The sequence below is a fragment of the Corythoichthys intestinalis genome, chromosome 15 (genome assembly GCF_030265065.1).
Source record: "Corythoichthys intestinalis isolate RoL2023-P3 chromosome 15, ASM3026506v1, whole genome shotgun sequence".
Classification (NCBI taxonomy): Eukaryota; Metazoa; Chordata; class Actinopteri; order Syngnathiformes; family Syngnathidae; genus Corythoichthys; species Corythoichthys intestinalis.
In genome coordinates this window covers 6,082,468-6,100,806 of record NC_080409.1, presented here as the reverse complement: position 1 = coordinate 6,100,806, position 18,339 = coordinate 6,082,468, and the positions used below count along the sequence as shown (strand labels likewise).

General features: G+C 40.0%; 1 protein-coding gene across 1 annotated transcript in view; it reads left to right on the top strand.

Annotated features, from left to right (window-relative positions):
* The first annotated feature begins 152 nt into the window (after positions 1 to 152).
* Positions 153 to 18,339, top strand: part of LOC130930879 (putative E3 ubiquitin-protein ligase UBR7) — a 40,473-nt gene continuing 22,286 nt past the window's right edge. Inside the window, exons 1-5 of the mRNA XM_057859144.1 lie at positions 153 to 695; positions 6,430 to 6,563; positions 14,905 to 14,965; positions 15,188 to 15,283; positions 15,360 to 15,413. Coding sequence (XP_057715127.1) covers positions 435 to 695; positions 6,430 to 6,563; positions 14,905 to 14,965; positions 15,188 to 15,283; positions 15,360 to 15,413 — 606 coding nt within the window. The 5' untranslated portion in view covers positions 153 to 434. The remainder of the gene's footprint in view (positions 696 to 6,429; positions 6,564 to 14,904; positions 14,966 to 15,187; positions 15,284 to 15,359; positions 15,414 to 18,339) is intronic.

The following is an 18,339-nucleotide window of genomic DNA, read 5'->3' as shown; positions in this document are numbered from 1 at the left end:
GTCAGAGAATAAAATATATATTTAATTCATTGGCTGCCATTTACTCAACAAAGCTAAATGTAAATGTTCAGTGGCGAAAAATAAAATCCTTAACCTTTCCCATATTTTAATATTCATTTCCTAATAACTGAGATTGTATTATTCACCATAACACAACTAAGGTAATGGTCATGAATCACTGACAACTATTTTATTTATCTAATTGCGCCTCATTACAGCTGGTCATATGAAACACATGTAAAAAGAAATCATGTAGTAGCGCTTTCTGTTGGATTCCTTTTGCAACACGGATCCAAGGATCCCGAGTCATGTTAGAAAAAAAGCAACAACAACAACAACAACAACAACAAATAGCGCAAACAAAACAACTTTAATTGTGCAAATTCCCCCCAAATAAATGAATGAATGAATAAATAAAATAAGAGTACGTTGAAATGAACAGCTACAATTACGTCACTTCCTCCATGTGGTTTTTGGCTCCAAACTCCCGCCCGGAACTACAACAGTGTTTTACGCAAATTACAGCACATTTAGCAAACCCGCTCGGTGGCTTCTTTTTCTTTTCGCGTCTAATTATGGCAGAGACAAATACCGTAGATTCCCACCTTGACGATATTATTCTCGACGAGGAATATGTGAACAAAGCTTTGTGCCATCTGATGGGAAGTGATTCAGAAAACTGCTCTTATTCTCAGGTAAGAAACATGCCTTTGTCTCGCTTCTACGTATAAATATGTTTGCACGAGCACAATTGAATGACAAAAAAACAACAACACCTCTCTCACACTAAACTGAATACTTAAGACATTCTGTAAAATCATAGCCTTAAATAATCCAGAGAGACAATTACATTAGGCACTTGGAATATATTTTAGATCTTTTTCCACAAAATTTTGCTTGAATTCTACAATGCTAAAAAAAAAAAAAAAAAGACACAATGATGCCCCCTTTTTTCATTCTAAAATTCCAAATGGAAAGAAAATAATATGGGGCGAAACTGCACTAATAATTGTCCCATTGTTTAGTGATAAAGTTAATCACTTTTTGTGATCCAAATAAGGATGAGTGATAGTGGATTCTGGATGTTTTAAGGTATATCTTAGTCAATTAAAAAAAATCCCAATCAAATTTTCAGTCCATAATGTCTTATGTGTTGATTTTTCAGAGGGAATGGCTGCTTGGTTTGTCTCGCAGAGAAAATAACTTCCCTATAAACACATTTTTTAAACATTTGTAAATGCTCTTATTCTGTAGCCATGCCTAATAAAATTCACAAGAAAATAATAATACTAATCATGTTCTAAAAACTATTATGCAATTTTGCAAAGACATCAATTGTGAAACCCAATGAGCACGCCATAATTAAGGCAATATGGGATCGAGTGGCGGGGACATGCACATTTTCTGCTTAAAACAATATTTTAAGTTCAAAACAAATCTAAATATCATTTAAATATGAAACATTAATACAGGTAGTCCCCGGGTTATGAACGAGTTCTGTTCCTACGCTGGCGACGTAACCCGAATTTCCGTGTAAATCGGAATCAACACTTTAAGTACCCCTAAATACCCCCCATATCCCAAAATAACTATCCCCCTTTTTTATTTATTTATTTTTAATCTGTCCTGTTCAGCTGTTTGACATGGAGAATGGAAGTCTAAATGTCCGGTTGGTCTGAACAACTTTTAATGTTTCACATTGAGAGTATTACATACTCCCATTGTGATCATTCAATTTACCTTGTTTATTATGACAAAGCAGTGAACAGGAAGGGGTTATGGGGGAACAGAATAAAAGAAAAGAAACACAAGAAAAGAAAGAAAAGAAACACAACAACAAGAAATACATTGAACGCCTACACTAACTATGAATATGTTGGTGCTATCGTCAGCTAGATGACTTTCAGGTTGACACTATGTGGGGAGCCTGTTGACGAGGGAAAGAAGGGGAGGGGGGTGGGGTAGTCTGTAGGATAAGTGATTGGGAGGGGTGGAGTGTAGTAGTGTACACAAATCAGCTCAGTGATCTAGAAACCAGTAATCGTGTGAATCTCTTGTGAATGTAAGCCCGTCAGCCACCGACCTTACGCTGCCCCATCGCCAATCCTGGCACCGGGTCCCCCCACCCGAGCGCCCAATCACATCCAGCCGCGCGCAAGCCCCACCAAACCCGCGACAGCCACGCAGGCGCCACGGCCCCCAACCAGCCAGCCCGGGCACGCAGGGCGGGCGCGGCAGGTCAGCGCAGTCCATCCCTCCTCCAGCAGCCCAGCAAAGGAGCCGTCATCAATCCCCCTAGGATCCAGAATGGTCCGCTGGGCCACCCGTATCCCCATCAACCGACCCTCAGGGATGGGAAGAGGGGACGGACCACCAACCCCACGCCCACCTCCATCCCCGTCTGCCCACCCGGCCCATGAGCCGCAGGCCCCCGACCGGCACGGCATGCCACGAGACCCCCAAAGGTTCACCAAGCCCAGGGCAGGGTAGAGTCCCCAGCCAGAGCAGGCGACATCCAGCCGACACACCAGCGTCCAGCCAGCGACGGAGCGCTGAGCGGATACCCAGGCAGAGTAGAGAGGGGAAGGCAGAAGCAGGAGAGCGCTGAGGAGCCGCCGCGGGGCGACGCGAGATCGGAGCCCCAACCTCCCTCAACTCCCGCGGCCGGCAGCCTAGGCAGAGGGGAGGCCATAACTATCCCAAAACATTTAGTCCTCGGGTTACGAACAAGTTCTGTTCCTTTGCTGGCGACGTAACCCGAATTTCCGCGTAAGTCAGACCATAAACTTAATGTATTGAGATGTCACATATTCCCCATTCACTGAGTCACGCCTTCCCGAAGGGGGCCGTCCAACACTCCGCTACAAAAGCTGTACCGCATATAAACAGGAATGATTGTCTCAGGAGTGATTTGTTCGAGGATTCAAGGTAATTGTTATATTTTTCGTACCATGCATGCATTTTGAAACGATGTGAAAAAAATCAATGGGAGAAATTAACCGCTACGCCATTGGCATTATACTTCGCAATATTTTCGTAAAATAAATGCTACCTGCACGTTTTTTTTTTTTTTTTTTGCTTTTAACCAAGAGTCGAGACTGTTTTACATCCATTTCTATAAAGAATTCAGGGATTTTAGCGTTTATTCACAAGAAATTTCAACGGAAAAAAACTTTTTTTTTTACATATGGCAGCCGCTAATTTCCTTACTGACTAGCCTCATAATTCGCAATATTTATGTAAAATAAATGCTACCTGCACGTTTTTTTGTTGTTGCTTTTAACCAAGAATCGAGACTGTTTAATGTCCATTTCTATAAAGAATTCAGGGATTTTAGCATTTATTCACAAGAAATTTCAACAGAAAAAAATTCTTTACATATGGCGACCGTTAATTTCCTTACTGACTAGCCTAATAGTTCGCAATATTTACGTAAAATACATGCTACCTGCACGGGGTTAATTCCGAGTTGTGCGGAAATTCGGGTTACGTCACCAGTGTAGGAACGAAACCCGTTCGTAACCTGTGGGACTACCTGTACTAGTAATATAAAATGTAAACAAGAACCTAACTGGTAGAAATCAAATGCAAATCATTCATAAGTGACCTAATTTAATCTGAGTGTCCTTCCATCATGCTGTCAACTTCAAAACAAGACTAACCTATAGACCCTACCCACCGACGTCACAAAACCACGTGCTCGCTGTATGGTTCCGCCCACTTGTCCGTCATTTTGTCTCTGTATTAGCATTGGTTTCAATTGATCGAGGAATTTAAAATGCATTTCATGGAAGACCCGGTGCTTTCTGATGCCGTAAACTCACTGGATGTGTTGCATAAAAGGCGTTATGTGGAAAAGCTTCGTTCTATACAGTCGCCAGATCCATATTTGATGCCCAAATCGATGTTTTTCGACCCACTGTCTTCGCCCTGTCTGCCTGACATTTGCTACGCTGATATTTACAATTATCTTGTCCACACAAAATCAGCCTATTCTCACGAAAATTTGAAAAACTTCAAGACCTTGGAGGCTTATAAATACTTCGTTGCTGGTTGGGTGAAACAGGTCCTCGTCCACGAAAATTCGGCAGGAATCTATCTTGTGCTTGGAAAGGTGATTTACGAAATTTTCAATTCAAAATCTTTTGTTATTGCTAACATCCACTGTCAAGTCTAATGTATTTCATGTCGTTTGTCAATGGAGTTAAGGCTTTTAATGTTTATATGGTTTAGCGATAGCACTTTCACTACATACATACGTGTATGTTGTCGGCGATTAGCCTAGCAATGATCTTAATTGTGGTTATTTGTCAGCCCAAAACCCTCTAAGTATATCTTAAATGCATCTTACCGGATATAAAATGACTACTACATAGTCTGTGGTGATTTTTTGGTGCCCAGTTTTCACGTCGAATTGCAGCCGTCCATTTCGCTCTCCTCTTTGGATCCCTCGGAATACGGTAAAACTTCAAGTCTCTCCTTCCATCTTCTCTGTTAGTGCAACCAACAGCCACACACGCCTTCACCATTTTGATTATTAATGTTAAGGAGCAGAAAAACACGCCGTAAATAGGAGGAATGTACGTAGCCGTAACAGGTTAACACTATGTTTTGACGGACAATTGGGCGGTACCATTCAGGAGAGCGGAGTTGTGACATCACGTGGGTAGGGTCTATAGGGTTGAGCATTGTCCAACCCTTTAATCATCCCTTTTAATACTGTTGATTTTAACGGAGGCGTCGACTGCTTTAAGATGGCGGCTGTTTACTAACGCTGTTTACCAACTATTGCATCTAGTTCTTTTATATGTTCTAACGCCGCCGAGTCTGTCATTTCGCATCTAGTTCTATTTTCATGTGATATTGACCATAGCCTGACGTAATAATACGATTTATTCTAATACTACTCCATCCAGCCATCAGCTACTGCTTAATCTGCGGTTGGGTCGCTGAGGCAGCAGAAGACAGACGTAACGTATTGTTTTACTTACCTGGTTCTGACGGCGACGCGACGTAGCACTCAGCTAGCTTTGCACTTTGCACTTAGACTATATTCCATGAAGCTGGTCGTGCAGCCACCTTTGCATGATGTAGTTGTGTTGCCAATGTTGCACTGAGCTGACTGCTCATTTTTTTGGGGTAAAATTAAGCCAAAATTTTGAGCGCCGACAAACCGTGTCCATGGTTGTAATCAAGTTGCAGTGCACAAACACACGCTTCATGTGACTTATTCTTCGTGGTTTTCGGCAGCATTTTTTTTCTGCTCAGCGGAAATTAAAAAATTCGAACGGTTGCCGGGAGAACCGCAGTGTTAGAACTGGGTCCCATCGATGCTCAATGCTCGATGCCCAACCCCAACTCTAACTGCAGTTATCAGTTATTTAAAAATCGATTAATTTATCAATTAGTTTGTATAAACAAGTAATCAGATTAGGAACATTTCATGTGTTGCATAACACATTTTAGGAGGTTCAATATTACTAAGCCTTTCAAAAGTGCATTAAATGCAAATGCAAAATAAAATTCCTGAGTGTTTTATCAAACTATGCATAATTGCACTTTCATTTCAGAAGAGCAATAAATTAATTTGAAAATAAATTAAATTTTAAAAAAAACCTGAGCCTACCCTTAAACGGTATAGAAAAAAAAATAAACTAAATGAGGATCGAGGTAAAATAAAAGAACAATTGGCTAACTTGCATGACAAAAGTTAGCCAATTGTTAGCTGAGCATTTACGCTAGCAAACGCTGGCTTAAATGCTATAAAATGTAGACTTTTTTTTTTTTACTTTTTTACAATGCTCTTAGCAAATCGTTCAAACACATATTCCCACAAAAAAAATCTAAATATACTTCTAAACTAAATTACGAATACATAAACAAACATATAAGCTCAGACAAAAACTTATGATCTGAAGTTGGTCTGAGCAGGGAGCAGCCTAATCCCGCCATGTTGGATGAGTTATGTCATTTTCACTGTTGCCACTAGAGGGCAGTGTATTCACACAAATCAATAAAACTAAATGCATACACTTTCAGTACAAACCATTACAACTCTGATTAAACAAATCCTTGAAGCAGCAAAATTTGATTAGAAGCTTTTTTCTAATCTAATTACTTGAGTTAATCATTTCAGCACTACAATAAACTTTCTGTGGTGACAGTCTTGCCACAAGATGGCATGCAGGTAGGAATCACAAAAAGGTGATACATCAGGGCGCGTTGCATAGATGCAGTCTAAGTCTAATTATATCGACAGACGGACGATCAACTATTCTTCACTTTTTCATTAATAATGAACGAATGTTCATTCGCTGCCACCCTCCCAGTTCAAATAAATTGGATGTCTACTAGCGCTAAACTCATTTAAATTGACAGCAGAAGGATGAAACTGCATCTATCACTACTTTTTATGTGTTTTTGTTGCAGGGTTATGTGAAGAGACAAGCTGTGTTTGCATGCAACACGTGCACGCCCGACGCAGCACAGCCTGCAGGCATTTGCTTGGCCTGTTCCAACAAATGCCACGATGGACATGACATCTTTGAATTGTACACCAAAAGGTATGATGGATGTTCATCATTTCCAATTTTTCCTGGATAAGTCGTCATGAAATGTTATGACCGGGGATTTTCAATAGACCTATCGCTAAACCTCGCCCCCAAATCAGAAAACTTGGATACCAACCTAGAAGACTGTTAGTTGCATAGGAATGTAACATGTGGTCGTGACCTAAATCATCTTTTTTCTAACTTTAAAATTGCAAAAACCCGATGATTAAATGCTGTGTGTGGGGTACCTGTAATTCCGACTTCAAGTAGGTACCCTGAAAGATTAGGGGGAGTAATTTTTTTGTGCCTTTTTCAAAGCCTGAAAAAAGTTAGCTTTGGATACGGATCAAGCCCTGTTATCGACCACATACACTGGTATGAAAAAGCAGCTGAACCTTTTGGAATTTCTCACAATTCTGCATAAAATCCCCATCAAATGTGATCTGATCTTGGTCAAAATCACACAGATGAAAATACAGCGTCTGCTTCAACTAAAACCACCCAAACATTTATAGGTTTCCATATTTTAATGAGGATAGCATTACAGCTGTCCCAGCTAGTCGACGTTGTTGACGTCATCGATGACGTAAATACGTCGACGGGCAAAACATACCGTCGCCGGGTAATGACGGGTTAAAAAAAATTACATGCGGATAAAGTTTAGAATGGCGGGCGCTCGCGATGCAAGCGGTGAAAAAAAAAAAAAAAAAAGCGGACCAGAATTGCCAGAGCCTGGAATTATTTCAAGGAAAATATGGAGGGTGCCACTGTGTGTACTCTTGCTAAGCTGTCCTCGCATACCCGCACGTAGCACGTCGGCTATGAACGAACACTTGAAGCGCCGTCACCCAAGTGTAATTTTGGAACATAACAAGTTACAACAAGCTAGCGCAGTGTTTTTCAACATTAGTGTGCCATGAGAGATCGTCAGGTGTGCCGCGAGAAATCGGGCGGAGGTGCAGTATGAGGGAAGGAAGGAGTCGGTAGAAAGTTCTCGGTTGTGTGCAGATGAGCGAGTTATTGCTCGTGCCGCGTTCCAGAACTGCTCGGATTTCTAGCTATCAGCGACCTTGCTGTCCGCGACAATGTGGACCCCTGGACGTCTACTGCACATCATTTGGTTAGACTTGTCGTGTGTCGATATACTCGAAAGTGTCCTTGAAAAACACTGGTGGATCTTAAGTCCATACAACTTTCTAATGATTTTTTTTAACTGAAGTTGCCTTTATGTGCGTCTTATCAACTTGCATTATTAAGTTTTTTCCACACGTACTTCATGTTTTTAATCTACTCTGCTGCTGCTCCTGAAAGCTGTAGATCCCGACATCTCTGTGCACAGCATGCAGATTGTATTTATTAGCATCATGGAAGCTCCCAATTGGGGGGGGGGGGGGGGGGGGGATTTATATATATATATATATATGTATACATACATAATATAATAAAAAATTATATGGAAACAGCACTGGCCTGCTTACTATAATCCATGACTGCACTAATGTTAGTTACTTTATATTATAAAGTATTATTGTGAATATATATATATATATAGTAGCATACTATCAAATTAATACTATATATTTAATTTTTGTTACTATGACTATGTGTGCCTTTCATTCAAAATAATTGTGGTAATATTTCAGTGTGCCCTCAGCTTTATCTATTTTTAGATTAAAACAAAAGTTGAACATTTTTTCCCCTCCCCAAAAAATGCGGAATGCGCATCAGAATGAGCATCTGAACTCACACAAAGTATTCTGAAAATGATTGTCTGGGATATTGCAATTAATTTGAACATTTAGAACAATATAGACATACCACAAAAAGAGTACGAATTGTTTTGACTCCTGTTAAAAAGGTGAAGTCACAGTGTTTGTTTACATTTTTTTTGCACTAGTTAATGCCAGCAGCATTTGACCTCATTTTTTGTGATTGATTATTGATATTTATGTTATTTATTTATGCGTTAATAAAGAATTTAGGTGTTCCAAAATGTTTTTTGTGAATTAATAAGCTTAAAAAAAATTCATTATTAAATTAGTAAACAAAACAAAACAAAACAAAATATTAGATTAGTTGACTAATCGTAAAAATAGTCGGCTGACTAGTCGGGAGGAAAATAGTCTTTTGGGACAGCCCTAGATAGTACTGGTGTCAACAATAATCGATGCGGCGATGCATCCCGATGCAGGCCATGGACGATGCGATTCAATGCGGGCAACAAGCCGAATCGATTCAGCACATATTAAAATATATAAGTCCGTTCAAAAATCTTCTGGTGATGCAATGGATTTGGTTTCCCCATTTGTATTATTATTCTCATGTTTACCTGTACAGGGAGCTACTGTACAAGCAATGCAGGGGGACGAGAAACCCAAATCTGCTTCCTCACGGGAGTAACGTCACAGACATGCGCAATTGCGCAGTGGCAATCGAGAAAGCAGAGAGATAAGACATAACAACAATGGCTGAAGCGGAGAAAGAGGGAGCGCGAAAGATTATTGACGCACCAAAGACATTGAAAGCAGGCATATGGAGACATTTTGGCTTCTATGAGGTTGGTGGGAAACTTGACCAAACTTATGCGGTGTGTAAAAAATGAAAAAAAAAAAAAAAGAAAGCCCTGGTCTCATTCAAAGCACTAATTAAATGCTGTGATGTTTTTTTTTTATTTTTATATATATTACTATTTTCATTTGACTACAACCAGGAATGACACAAGAGCCTATGAAAAGTTGTTTAATGTCTGACCGCTTGTGTTGTCTCATGATTCACGAAAAATATGCTTTGCTTTAGCATTTTAATGCATCCCAGGCTTTAATGCATCGTGATGCATTGCCAAATCGAACCGAATCGAATCGTGGCCCTCTGAATCGAATCGAATCGTGGCCCTCCGAATCGTAATCGAATCGAATCGTGAGGGCAGTGCCGATGCACACCTCTACTAGATAGCATGCAAACAATGACAGAAGGGGAAAAATAAGAAAGTGATCCTTCTTCCTAAGGAGACTTGAAGAGCGATTGAAACCATTTTTAAATTTTTAACATTTTAAATCGAGTGTGTGCCCAATCACTGATGAGTGGTTTAAAGCTGCCCTGCCCACTATAAGGGGCAGTTTAAATGGTGACTCTTCGAGAAGACGAAAAATTTCATGTTCGCATCTATATGGTTCCGTCTCCATTCGAACAGTATCAAAATTCTGCATGAAAACGATGTAGTATTCATGCTAGGCCCTAGGGGGCAGTGCAGATTTACAAGGCGACAGCAAATGATGCACTTTAACCTGCTCAGCCTGGAAGACATCATGTCCACCCACTCCAAGCAATGGCATTTTCTTTTGTTCAAAAAGGCACAAAAATGGAAACATTCAATTCAATTTTTTAGATTAAAAATATTCTAAAAACAGTAAATTAAAGCCGACGTTCCGCCATATTTGCTGTTTTTAATGTTTAGTAGCACCGCTGCGCACGCCCTAATGTGACGTGTACGAGTGCTGACGTTATCGGCGCCATCCCGCGCCGCGGGAGCGTTTGATATGCATGCAGAGAAAGCCCCCCTCAACCCCCGGCAATCGAATTCTTCCACTTTGGAGGCAGGATTCCATGGTTTGCGTCTTTGCCTTCCGTCATCGCCGACACCATACGAACGCAGGGCCACTCTGCAACACAGTCATTGCTTCTTTGTGTCGCAGAGTCGCCATGTAAACTGCCCCTAAAACACACACAGGGTAAGAAATGTCTTAATGAGAAGCATTGTCTGATGTGCATCATGGCTCGGTCAAAAGAGCTGTCTGAAGACCTGCGATCAAGGATTGTAGATTTGTATGAAGCTGGGAAAGGATACAAAACCATCTCTAAAAGTCAGGATGTTCATCAATCGACAGTCAGAGAAGTTGTCTACAAATGGAGAGAGTTTGGCACTGTTGTTTCTCTCCCAAGGAGTGGCCGTCCACCAAAGATGACACCAAAAGTTGAGCGCAGAATACTCAGAGAGGCAAAAAAGAACCCTAGAGTGTCTGCAAAAGACTTGCAGAAGTCCCTGGCACAGTCCAATATCTCTGTGCACACATCAACTATATGTAAAACAATGGCCAAGAATGGTGTTCATGGGAGGACTCCACGGAGGAAGCCACTGCTGTTAAAAAAAAAAAAAAACATTGTTACTCGTTCAATGTTCACAAATAGGTACTTGTACACTCCACAGAAGTTTTGGCAAAATGTTTTGTGGACTGATGAAACCAAAGTGGAAGTGTGTGGGATTAACACACAACATGTGTGGACGAAAAATGGAACAGCTCACCAACATCAACTCCTCATGCCCACTGTGAAGCATGTCTAGGGAGCATCATGATTTGGGGCTGTTTGCTGCCTCAGGACCTGGACAACTTGCAATCATTAATGGAAGAATGAATTCAAAAGTTTATCAGGATGTTTTACAGGAAAACCTGAGGCCATCTGTCAGACAGTTGAAGCTAAAAAAAAAGAGAATGGATGCTGCAACAACACAATGATCCAAAACACAAAAGTATATCAACTTCAGAATGGTTTCAGGAGAACAAAATACACGTTCTGGAGTGGCCAAGTACAGCATTGAGATGGTGTGGCATGACCTAAAGACAGCGATTCATGCCAGATATCCAAGGAATCTGACTGAACTACAGCAGTTTTGTTGAGAAGAATGGGCCAAGATTAGTCCTGATCAATGTGCCAGACTGATTGACAGCTACAGAAAGCGTCTGGTTGAAGATATTGCTTAGAAAGCGGGGGCCACAACATATTAAATATGATAGTTCTTACTTATTTTTCCCCCTTCTGTCATTGTTTGCATACTATCCTCATTAAAATAGGAAAACCTATAAATGTTTAGGTGGTTTTAGTTAAAGCAGACACAGTTTTTTCATCAGTGTGATTTTGATAAAGATCAGATCACATTTGATGGTGATTTCATGCAGAAATTTGAGAAATTCCTAAAAGTTCAGATATTTTTTCATACCACTGTAAACTGTGGTTACTTGCTGCTGGCTACGACATATTAAAAAAATGTGAAATAAAACGATTACTGGTAGAACACTCCACCCTAATCCCTGTAGAGCTGATGGATTACAAATGTTGCTTTTCACACTACAATTATTGACATGCAGTGGTAAGTTTTAATAACGTTATCCTGAAAACATAGCCAACACTATTGATTGCATGGGTTATTGATGATTCTCATGAATGCATGTTATTTTTTTATTGGCATGCTAAGATGGGACATTTGATTCGCGCTAGCATTCCCACTCCAGAGTCTGAAACTAACAAGGAACTGACAAACTGCACGTAATTCGTTGAAATCGATTCCACCGACTAATTAAACCCCCACGAACTTGAAGATTAAAATTCTGAGCTTTCCCTAGAATTATTAACGAGTTTGCTAACATTTGACTGCCTACTTGTCTAGTAGCCTGTTACTACACAAATAAAATAAAAGTAATCTAAGGTGTCAAAACCCCAGCAGTGAACTTCAGAGTAGCTAGCTAATATGTACATACCGTATTGGCCGGAATATAAGACGGCCCTCATTAAAAGACGACCCCCTCTTTTTCAAGACTCAAGTTTGAAAAAAGACTTTTTGAACACCAAATTAATTTTTATACAGAAAATAATTACAGTACATCTGAAACAAATTATTATAACAATATATTTGAGAGAAAAAGATTGTTATTTTGCCCCATTCAAATCTTAATATCTGTATCTGAACATTTAAATATGTAAACTAAAGTGCGATCATTCGTAAATGAATGGCTTCTGGTTTCTGAAATGTAAATAAACCAATCTATTGTGATTAAACAACAAAATTGCAATAACCTTTGCGAAAGGAAAAACATTGCAATAAAATAATGCAAACTGGTTAAACTTGAGAGTAGCTGAGATCTGTCATGACAGAACATTACTCAAGTTCAGCATTCGCTTCAATGATATCTGGCGCGATCTAGCGTCGTGAATGGGTATAATGTCTAGACCCCGAATATAAGACGACTCTCATTTTTACGGTCTTATTTCAATGCAAAAAATGCCGTCTTATATTTGGGCATATACGGTAAATACATAAGCTGTATGAATGTTTATGATGCAAGTTGTTTTTATTCACAACCTCTGGATAATATTGAAAATCCATCTTAATGTAAAAGGCTGCTTATTCGTTGCCGCAAAAATTTAGAGAGCAACATCTGACAGAACACATGACATAAAGTTACTTCGTAGCTTACGTTATGCCGAGCTCGATATTTGGCCTGTGGGGTTGCAAGTCGTAGCATTATAATAGTTTTCTCTGTAAAGTTTAATACCATGGACATACCACTCTATTGCATACTGCAATTCTCTGTCTGCTTCTAGACGAAGTTCATTTGAAAAAAAACATTTCATTAAAAAAACAAAAAGACAGATCTATTGCCTTCTGTAGTAGTGCAAATTCAGAAATTTGAACCATCATCCATAAATCGTTTGTTCACTCAGTCATTGTCACTGAGAAAATTTGACAGAGCCATGGGTTGTCCAAGTTTTCCAATGGGGCGTGGCTTAGTGATAGGTCCATTGTCTTAAATGCATTGCTCATGTTATGTTGGCAGGGGGAGTTAATAGTAACCTTGATCATTTTGATAATGGTGTTACTGTTATGACATAAGGAATCACACAATGAAGCAGCTCGCTACAGTATATCAACACCTCTGGCTGCATTCAAAATGTGGGTGTTAGAAGGAGTGTTGTGATCAGGTGAGAGTTTGGATAATTTGGCGGTGGTTTGGAGAGTGAAAAGTTCAAGTTGGTTGAGAGAAGGGTCCAGTAGTTGATACTAGTATGAAGCCAGCAAGAAAGAGGACTTTTTCTCTTTGGAAAAAAAAATAAAATAAAATAATAAAACAGAATGAAAATCCCCACCATCCTGTCGCTACATCAATGTCCAAATTGCACAAGCATAATCAGTAACCTTTTTCATGTTACGCGAACACGTTTACTGTTCTCTCTGATTACGTGTAACGGGTTCACACAAGTCCGTTGTGTCGAAACCTCCCTTTCCTCATGTGGGTGCGCTGGAAGGCAAAGGGAGTATCCCGGGATTCTGGCTTGGTGGTCAGAGCATCCGCCTGCCGTGCTGGACGCATCGTGCGAGTGGGTTTAAGGTCTGTCCTGAGGGTACGGATTGCGTCGCGTGGCCCGGATCCATGCAACATCGGCTACATACGCTTTATCAGAAAAAATAACATTGCACAACCTGCCACATTATGATAATGCCATTTATGAAATTATTTTCACACATACACAGACTACATTAGAAAGATATACATATATGGTACGTTTTACATCACGAGTGACGTATGACTGTGGCCATGTGGCCACTCCTCTTACTGGACTCAAAAGTTCATACGTTTATATGTATAATTTGTTGTACGTTGATTTGTGGGGAGCTGCTTGACACTGCTGACCTACAGGAGACATCATATCATATATTTTTATTACTCTGAGGTACTGTATATGTCTATGTGTGCGTTTGTGTTTCATATGTATAGGTCCTTTTTTTTTTTTTTTAACTGCCTCCCCCCATACATCATGTCACTCAGTTTATGAGTTTGATCCCATTGCTGAAGATGTATGCCAAATTTAACTTCTGTGACTGGAAAACAATGAAAAGTAAGTTGAAAACGAAAACAAAAAATCCACTTATGTGATAATCTATGTACATTGAGGATTTGGTCATACAATATTTTGCTAAATAATACCTTCCCAACAGAAACACACAATAAACATTAACCAATCACTCATGTGGTTGGGAGACAAATGACTGTGATTTTACACTTAGCCAGTAGGTGGTTCCGTGGACACATGGAGCTCCGAGAAATGAACCCTTTTTCGAACTCATTGGCCCAAGTGGTGCAATGTCTCATGAGGCTTCATCTCATCATCACTAGTTACAAGTATGAAATGGAAATACATGAAAAAAAGGATTTTTGAGGCAATGAAAATGGAATAAAACACTCAATAAAAATAAAAATAGTGAGTACTCGCTGCCTTTAACCGATGTGCGCATGCGTGCTAATGCTTGCGTAAGCGCACTGAGTCAATGAGGTTTCTGCTAAACCAAGCGCACCTGACTGCAATCAACTGATTACACTTGTAAGACACCAGATTGGTCAAAAGCTGTCTTCTTGTTTTGTTGGAATAAAATCCTGCACCCCGTGCGGCCATGGAATAATTTGGAGACCACTGATTCATAGCGATTTAGACGATATCCAGGCATATAAAAATAGCGTTTTTCATACAGCACGGGTGACTTCACTGAAAGGCAATCTAAACACAGTTTCTCTTCCTGCTCCAGAAACTTTCGATGTGATTGTGGGAATCGCAAGTTTGGTGATTTCCGCTGTCTGCTAATACCGGTAAGGACTCCCTTTCTCTAGACTTAAAACATAGTGACTCCATAATAGTCCTCAATAGCTCCATTACTAAATAGCAATAGCTGACACACATTTTAAATGTAGCTGAATGCATTCAACCAATGTGTAACATGAAGGTGAGCAGCGCTCATACTGGACTTCATGAGGCCAATGTGTATGTTTTGTATGTATTTTGATGACTATGATCTTCCTATGCTCCGGCAGGCCAAAGATGAGGAAAATGTGAAAAACCTTTACAATCACAACTACTCTGGCTGCTACTGCTCGTGCGACCGGCCGTATCCTGACGTGGAGGATCAGGTGCTCCGATTGCTCAACTCAATACCTGCATTCGATTGCATTGGATGTTGTCTAAATTAAAGTCATTTCTCCACAGGTCAACGATGAGATGATTCAGTGTGTCGTCTGTGAGGACTGGTTTCATACCAGGGTAAATAGTCTGAGTGCGCTTTGCAACACACATTAGAAAAAAAAATCAGTCTTACCGAGAATATGTATAGTTTCTAGTCAAAAAATATCTCATCACATTTAAAATCGATCATTTTAAATCTCTCCAGTTTTTTTCATGTATTCTTAAGTTTTCAAGCAGTCAGCATTTTTCATACTTATACAAGAGTGGAGGTAGGAGTACGCAGGTAGACTACATCTTATGTAAGTGTAATCTGAAGGAGATCAGCGATTGCAAAGTAGTGGTAGCTGGTAGTGTCTAAAACAAATAAAATATGAATAAACAAATTTAAAAAAGTGTTTTTATTTCCACCTTAAATTACTGGCGAACGGAAGGTCTGAGGAGACGGCGGGTGTGGAGGTTGAGGAGGAACCGTGTGGTGAGCCGTATTGTCTAGCTAGTTCACTCGTACGCCCAAAACGCTCATACTTTTCGACGATTTCTTTATTTTAAATGGTAATCCTTCTTCACCTTCTTCCTTTTATCACCACTACTACCACCTGCACTAACCTTCTTGGGACCCATGATGATTTCTCTCATAAGAAAATCCAACGTGCTGCCATCTTGCGGGAAAAGAAATTAAATTGCGAGTCTGTCTCGAGCATTTAAGATGACGAGTCAAATATTTTGTCTGTGCGTTCGGATGTCAAGGTACCACTGTATTTTGTACAGATTTTTCATTAACGGTACTACAGGTAGTCCCCAGGGTTACGAACTAATTATGTTCCCAGGATGGCGATGTAAGCTGAATTTCGTATAAATTGGAATTAACCCATTGAAGTGCCTGTGACACGATAAAAAAAAACTTAAATAGCATTATTATGTGAATTAAAATCAAATTTTGAGACGATTCGACCATATAAAACAATTTCGCAAAGCGCAGAAGACGAGAAATGAGTCTTTTAATCTGCCGTTCAGCCCCACCTGTCATTATAGCGCTCTAGCGTCTCCAGCTTCATGATGACGTCGGCAGGGTAGCGATTTCATGTGATTTAGAATTCAGCCCATTGAGGGGCAAGATTCAGAACGAGGAAAATGCGACTGAAATCAGAAAAATGTTGTCATTGTTTCAATCTCTCTACTCCAATATTTTTAGTACAGGATATTCTTTTTATTTAAGTAATTTCCCCCAGTTGCTAAATAATTGTATGGACATGACAAATAAGTCTTGTGCTAAACGGTATATGAAATATTAAAAATGCACTGCGTAGGTGAACATTTTAAGAGGGTGACCATTTACAAATAGAGTTATGAATGTGTTTTGTGTCACTGATATGAGCGATGTGGGGGGGGGGGGGGGGGGGATTGCAGTGTGCTTTTGTAATGTTGAAATCCACCCCCTCGGCCAAGACGCACTTGGGAACAGCGACAGCCAAAACAAGTGCCGCTCGGCTGACGCTGCCCCCGTGCGCGCCAACCGGGAAGGCAGAACTTCGCGCGTTCTCTCTGACATTAACCCTTTGCACTGACTCCATTTTCCAAAAGTTTGAAAAAGACTCGCCGAAAGCAGGTTGACAATTTATTCATTGACAATGGTAAAAACAAGGCAAAAACAGACGACGGAGGGACAATTCTGGATCCAAAACAAGGCTACATGTTTCCGAGCAGCAAAAATCTGTGTTATCTCAGTGTCCAGTCTTTTTAAAGTCTTTGCTGAAGCGGGCCGGGTCAAAGGTGTGTCCGAAGGTGTGTCTGGGCGTTGCTTCTGGGTCTTCCCCTCTGTGGCCAGTTTTGGGCGGCTTAGGTTCGTGCGCGGATGGGACGCCCGCTATCAACTTTGTTGTCCGGGCTGGCTTGTACTTGTTTTAGGACAAAGCGCTTTGTCCTTGGAGTTTGCTGGGAGAGCTGATTGCAAGAGTTGGTGCGTCAATCTTGTTCGTGACGCACGCGTTGGGTTCTGTGATAAGACGGCATTGTGTATCTCTTCTTTTTCTGCTCATTAAACTATGGTGTGCTATTTATTTTATATTAGTAGTGCAGTCCTACCGTAAATATAAAAATGATACTATTTCCTGATTAATTATATTACGTGTGTTAGAGTAATGCAAACAGTTAGACAGTGCCTACGAGAAACTGTACCGTTTTTTTCTCATCTCCCCCTCATTAGCCCGGATTAGGTGATTCACTTTACTGTGTCAAAGGGCATGTAGTGGAGTCTGCTTAAACAATAGTTAGATGAATGTGTTAGATTAATGCAAACAATTATATTGTGTGTGCGATGACAGTACCTTTTTCCTTCAGTAACAACGGTCATTCATACTTTTTTAACCCAAGGCCGTTGGCAATCTTACAAATAGTGACTTATGCCCTTACAAATGGGTTACTAATCTTACAAAGTTGTATATAGCGTGCAATATGAAACAAAAATAAAACTCCATTTTTAAAATAATATGAATTTATTGGTAATATTGTCACATATAACCTGGTGCAATCAAAGAACAATATCTTAAGCTACATAATGATTACTAAAATTTAACAGTGACTTTTGTTATAATTGTATGTAGCACTTTTGGCAATTTCTATCATGTCTTTTGATGGCTGCACTTCAGCTCGCAATTCAGTTTGACTTGAAGGTAGTTCATTAGTGTGTCCAATTATAAATTAAAAAGGTCAATTGATAAAATTAACTTACCGATGCAATCTTTGAGTCAGGGAACATTTCTTTTGCTAATTCTGAGAAGTGATCAGCAATACTTGCAGGCAAATTGTGTTCGGCAACAAATTGTCAGAATGAAATCTCTGCTTTCGTCACTTTTCATTCTGCAGGCTTCATCTTTATGACCAGTGTTGTTAATCTTACTTTTAAAAGTAATTAATTCGTTACAAATTACTTCTCCCGAAAGTGAGTTAGTAACTCAGTTACCTGAAGGTAAGAGTAATTAGTTACTTGGCAAAGTAACTGGTGTTA